This window comes from Gobio gobio (genome assembly GCF_949357685.1).
Source record: "Gobio gobio genome assembly, chromosome: 7".
NCBI classification, from domain to species: domain Eukaryota; kingdom Metazoa; phylum Chordata; class Actinopteri; order Cypriniformes; family Gobionidae; genus Gobio; species Gobio gobio.
Genome location: NC_137103.1, coordinates 8,987,861 through 8,992,860, shown reverse-complemented (window position 1 = coordinate 8,992,860; position 5,000 = coordinate 8,987,861). Strand labels below are relative to the sequence as shown.

The 5,000-nt window shown below is 44.1% G+C and overlaps 1 protein-coding gene across 1 annotated transcript in view; it reads left to right on the top strand.

Annotated features, from left to right (window-relative positions):
• Window positions 1–5,000, top strand: part of osbpl6 (oxysterol binding protein-like 6) — a 101,028-nt gene that overhangs the window by 84,477 nt on the left and 11,551 nt on the right. The window contains exon 16 of the mRNA XM_079822447.1: window positions 1–7. This exon is cut by the window's left edge and continues 247 nt beyond it. Coding sequence (XP_079678573.1) covers window positions 1–7 — 7 coding nt within the window. The remainder of the gene's footprint in view (window positions 8–5,000) is intronic.

The window sequence follows — 5,000 nt, the reverse complement described above, 5'->3', positions numbered from 1 at the left end:
ACGCATGGTACGCTCCGGCTCTTAAAGGGATAGTTCACCCTGAAATAAAAAGTCTGCCATCAACTACTCACCTTGATGTCATTCCTAACCCGTTCATCTTCGAAACAAATGAAGGTGCCTTTAATGAAACCTGAGATGTTCCCTCCACTGAAAGCCTGTGTAACCAAATCTTAGATCCTTCAAAAAGTGCACAAAGACATTGTAATCCATATGAATCGAGCGGATTAAAGACACACCATCACTTTATATGAAGAACAGTTTAATTTAGGCTTTCATTCACATTGATCAACACACATAGAGCTTTTACAGTGCTCTGACGTTTACACACACCTCGCAGAATCTCTGAAAATGTTCATTATTTTAACAACATAAGGATCATACAAAATGCATATTAGTTTTATGTAGTACTGTCCTGAATAAGATATTTTACATATATTATGTTTACATATAGTCTACGAGACAAAAAATAGCTGAATTTATAAAAATTCAAAGGAACCCTTGAGTTTTAACACTGTGTTCGTTTTCTAATGATCCACGGCTGTGTGTGTGTGTGTGTGTGAGTGTGTGTGTGTGTCGTTCGCTGATGATCCACGGCTGTGTGTGTGTGTGTGTGAGTGTGTCTGTCGTTCCCTGATGATCCACGGCTGTGTGTGTGTGTGTGTGTGTCGTTCCCTGATGATCCACGGCTGTGTGTGTGTTTTGTGATGTTGTTCTTGAGTCTCTTGTTTGTCCTGATCAGTTAAACTGCCCATCATTCTTCAGAAAAATCCTCCAGGTCCTGCACATTCTTCAGTTTTCCAGCATCTTCTGCATATTTGAACCCTCTCCAGCAATGACTGTATGATTTTAAAATTCATCTTTTCACACTGAGGACAATTGAGAGACTCAAACACAACCATTACAAAAGGTTGAATCATTCACTGACGCTCCAGAAGAAAACACGACGCATTAAGGGAACAGGATGAAGATGTCCAAATTTGTCTTATTTTGTTAAATTTAGTACTGCCTTCAGAAGCAACAGAAGACACTTACATGTTTCCCGGAAGACAAATTAAGTACAATTTACCTTGATCTTCAAATTCAGAAGTTTTCACCCCCACGTCATTTTGTTCTCTTAGCCCTGGGTTGGGAGTTTTCAATCTCGACACATCATCTGAGCAGAACTTTTTTTCTTGTGGGTGTCTGAGAACTATTGTGTGATTGGTCAGAAATGTAAAGTGGGCGGAGTTAATGCTGGGAAACTTGAATATTCGGCACCTGCTTTTCTCGTGAAGTATGGAATATCCTGAACAGAACGAACTTAGTTATTGCCACCTCGAGAAAACGAACAAATTATAAAAGTATGTACCAAGCTGTACTTTTACGACTTATAAACTTTTTGATGCAAAGTTATGGTTGCATGGATATTCAATGAAATGACTTCTCAGGTTCCATTAAAAATATCAGTAACTCTCTACAATAAGGAATCATTAATTAACATTAGTTCATGCATTAACTAACAATAAACAATGTGTTTATTAATCATTGGATAATAACAATACAAATGTTCATGAAAAGCCAGGTCCATTAAATATCTTTTGACCTTAATAATGTATTCGTAAATTATGAAATTGACATTCACTAGGTATTTTAGTTCATATTTACTAGGGCTGTCAAAAGATTAATCGCATCCAAAATAAAAGTTTGTTTACATAATATATGTGTGTGTACTCTGTTAATTATTATTTATATATAAATACACACACATTCATGTATATATTTAAGAAATATTTGCATGTATATACATTTATATAATCTATAATATATATAAATATAAATGTTTTATATATTTCTTAAATATATACATGCTTGTGTGTGTATTTATATATAAATAATAATTAACAGAGTACACACGCATATATTATGTAAACACAAACTTTTATTTTGTATTGGATTAATCTTTTGACAGCCCTGATATTTACTTATGTAGGTAACGAATGAAATCTTATTGTTGGATGTTTGGTGTTACCAAAATATCTTAATTTGTGTTTTGAAGATGAACGAAAGTCTTATGGACGTGGAATGACATGAGGGTGAGTAAACAATGGCAGAATATGAGCAATGGCTTTAGGAGAGCTAATGAATCCCCCAACAAGCGTTTGTGGCCTGTTGCTTTTCGAAGGAAGTGTGTCCACCGTAACAAGCTTGACCACAATGGGTCAAAGTCCGGCTCACCAGTCAGTAGTCCAGTTGATCAACCATGATAACATAAATTAAATCAGCTACAGTTTTTTCCCCAGCAGGGAAAGGTGTCTCACACATACACACATGTTCACACACTCACCTGCAAGCATAGTGCTATAGCAGGAGCTGTGAAGTGGCTTGTGAAGGGCGAGCAGGGCCTGAAGCGGGAACACATGTCTCTTGTGGAGAGGGAGGTGGGAATTTACCTCTGGCCTCATTAAGTCCTTTAAATGTGTCCCAGTTTTAGTGTCCACACTGCTGACGCACAGGCTGACACACACTCCCTCCGCAGCGCTGCTGAGAGCGCAGTGATGATGCTGCAGGGTGGGCGGCTGCTGACTCTCACACTCACTCACACACACTCATGAAACCTGTCAGGTACTGTTCCACCCCCCAAACAGAAGAAGAAGAAAAATAAGAAACTATATTTTTGATAAAGATGATGAAGCCTATTGTTAGCGTTTTGTGACATTGTTTTTATGACACTTAAAATCCCCCACATTCTTTACTGTCAATAATATATACTTTACTAATATATACAGATACACTATATCGCCAAAAGTATTGGGACGCCCCTCCAAATCACTGAGTTCAGGTGTTCAATCCCTTCATGGCCACAGGTGTGTAAATCAAGCTCTAGGCCTGCAGACGCTTCTACACACATCAGTGAGAGAATGGGCCGCTCTCAGGAGCGTGTGTGTGTGTGTGTGTGTGTGTGTGTGTGTTCGCTTCTACACACAGTGAGAGAATGGGTCGCTCTCAGGAGCGTGTGTGTGTGTGTGTGTGTGTGTGTGTTCGCTTCTACACACAGTGAGAGAATGGGCCGCTCTCAGGAGCGTGTGTGTGTGTGTGTGTGTGTGTGTGTGTTCGCTTCTACACACATCAGTGAGAGAATGGGCCGCTCTCAGGAGCGTGTGTGTGTGTGTGTGTGTGTGTGTGTGTGTGTGTGTTCGCTTCTACACACAGTGAGAGAATGGGTCGCTCTCAGGAGCGTGTGTGTGTGTGTGTGTGTGTGTGTGTGTGTGTGTTCGCTTCTACACACAGTGAGAGAATGGGCCGCTCTCAGGAGCGTGTGTGTGTGTGTGTGTGTGTGTGTGTGTGTGTGTGTGTGTGTGTGTGTGTGTGTGTGTGTGTGTGTGTGTGTGTGTGTGTGTGTGTGTGTGTGTGTGTGTGTGTGTGTGTGTTCGCTTCTACACACAGTGAGAGAATGGGTCGCTCTCAGGAGCGTGTGTGTGTGTGTGTGTGTGTGTGTGTGTGTGTGTGTGTGTGTGTGTGTGTGTGTGTGTGTGTGTGTGTGTTCGCTTCTACACACAGTGAGAGAATGGGTCGCTCTCAGGAGCGTGTGTGTGTGTGTGTGTGTGTGTGTGTGTGTATGTGTGTGTGTGTTCGCTTCTACACACAGTGAGAGAATGGGTCGCTCTCAGGAGCTCAGAGAACTCAAGCGGGATCGGCTGACACCTGTGCAATAAGTCCATTCAGGACATTTCCTCACTACTAAATATTCCACTCTCAACTGTTAGTGGTGTTATAACAAAGTGGAAGCGATTGGGAACAACAGCAACTCAGCCACGAAGTGAAATCACAGAGCGGGGTCAGCGCATGCTGAGGGTCACAGAGCGGGGTCAGCGCATGCTGAGGGTCACAGAGCGGGGTCAGCGCATGCTGAGGGTCACAGAGCGGGGTCAGCGCATGATGAGGATCACAGAGCGGGGTCAGCGCATGATGAGGGTCACAGAGCGGGGTCAGCGCATGATGAGGGTCACAGAGCGGGGTCAGCGCATGCTGAGGGTCACAGAGCGGGGTCAGCGCATGCTGAGGGTCACAGAGCGGGGTCAGCGCATGCTGAGGATCACAGAGCGGGGTCAGCGCATGCTGAGGGTCACAGAGCGGGGTCAGCACATGCTGAGGGTCACAGAGCGGGGTCAGCGCATGCTGAGGGTCACAGAGCGGGGTCAGCGCATGCTGAGGGTCACAGAGCGGGGTCAGCGCATGCTGAGGGTCACAGAGCGGGGTCAGCGCATGCTGAGGGTCACAGAGCGGGGTCAGCGCATGCTGAGGGTCACAGAAGTCGGCATCTTTCTGCAGAGTCAACAGCTCCAGACCTCCAAACTGTGTCCTTCAGATGAGCTCAAGATCAGTGTGTAGAGCTTCATGGAATGGGTTTCCATGGCCGAGCTGCTCATCCAAGCCTTAAATCACCAAGTGCAATGCAAAGCGTGGGATGCAGTGGGGTAAAGTGCGCCGCCACTGGACTCTAGAGCAGAGGAGACGTGTTCTCTGACTGACAATCCCATGGACGAGTCTGGGTCTGGCGGTTGCCAGGAGAACGGGACTTGCCTGACTGCATTGTGCCAAGTGTAAAGTTTAGTGGAGGGGAGGATTATGGGGTGGGGTTGTTTTTCAGGGGTTGGGCTTGGCCCCTTAGTTCCAGTGAAAGGAACTCTTAATGCTTCACCAAGACATTTTGGACAATTTCCCAGCATGACCCAGTGCACAAAGCGTCTCCATAAAGACATGATGAGTGAGTTTGGTGTGGAGGAACTGGACTGTCCTGCTCAGAGTCCTGACCTCAACCCGATAGAACAGCTTTGGGCTGAATTAGAGCGGAGACTGAGAGCCAGGCCTAAACCTTGTGGAAAGCCTTCCCAGATTACTTCACAGACTCACTAATATGATTTAATAAGAATGAATAAAAGTAATAATTATTATTATTCCTGGAAATAAGGTCACAATGCAACAAAAAAATGCAAAAAAGTTTATTTTTAAATATTTCATTT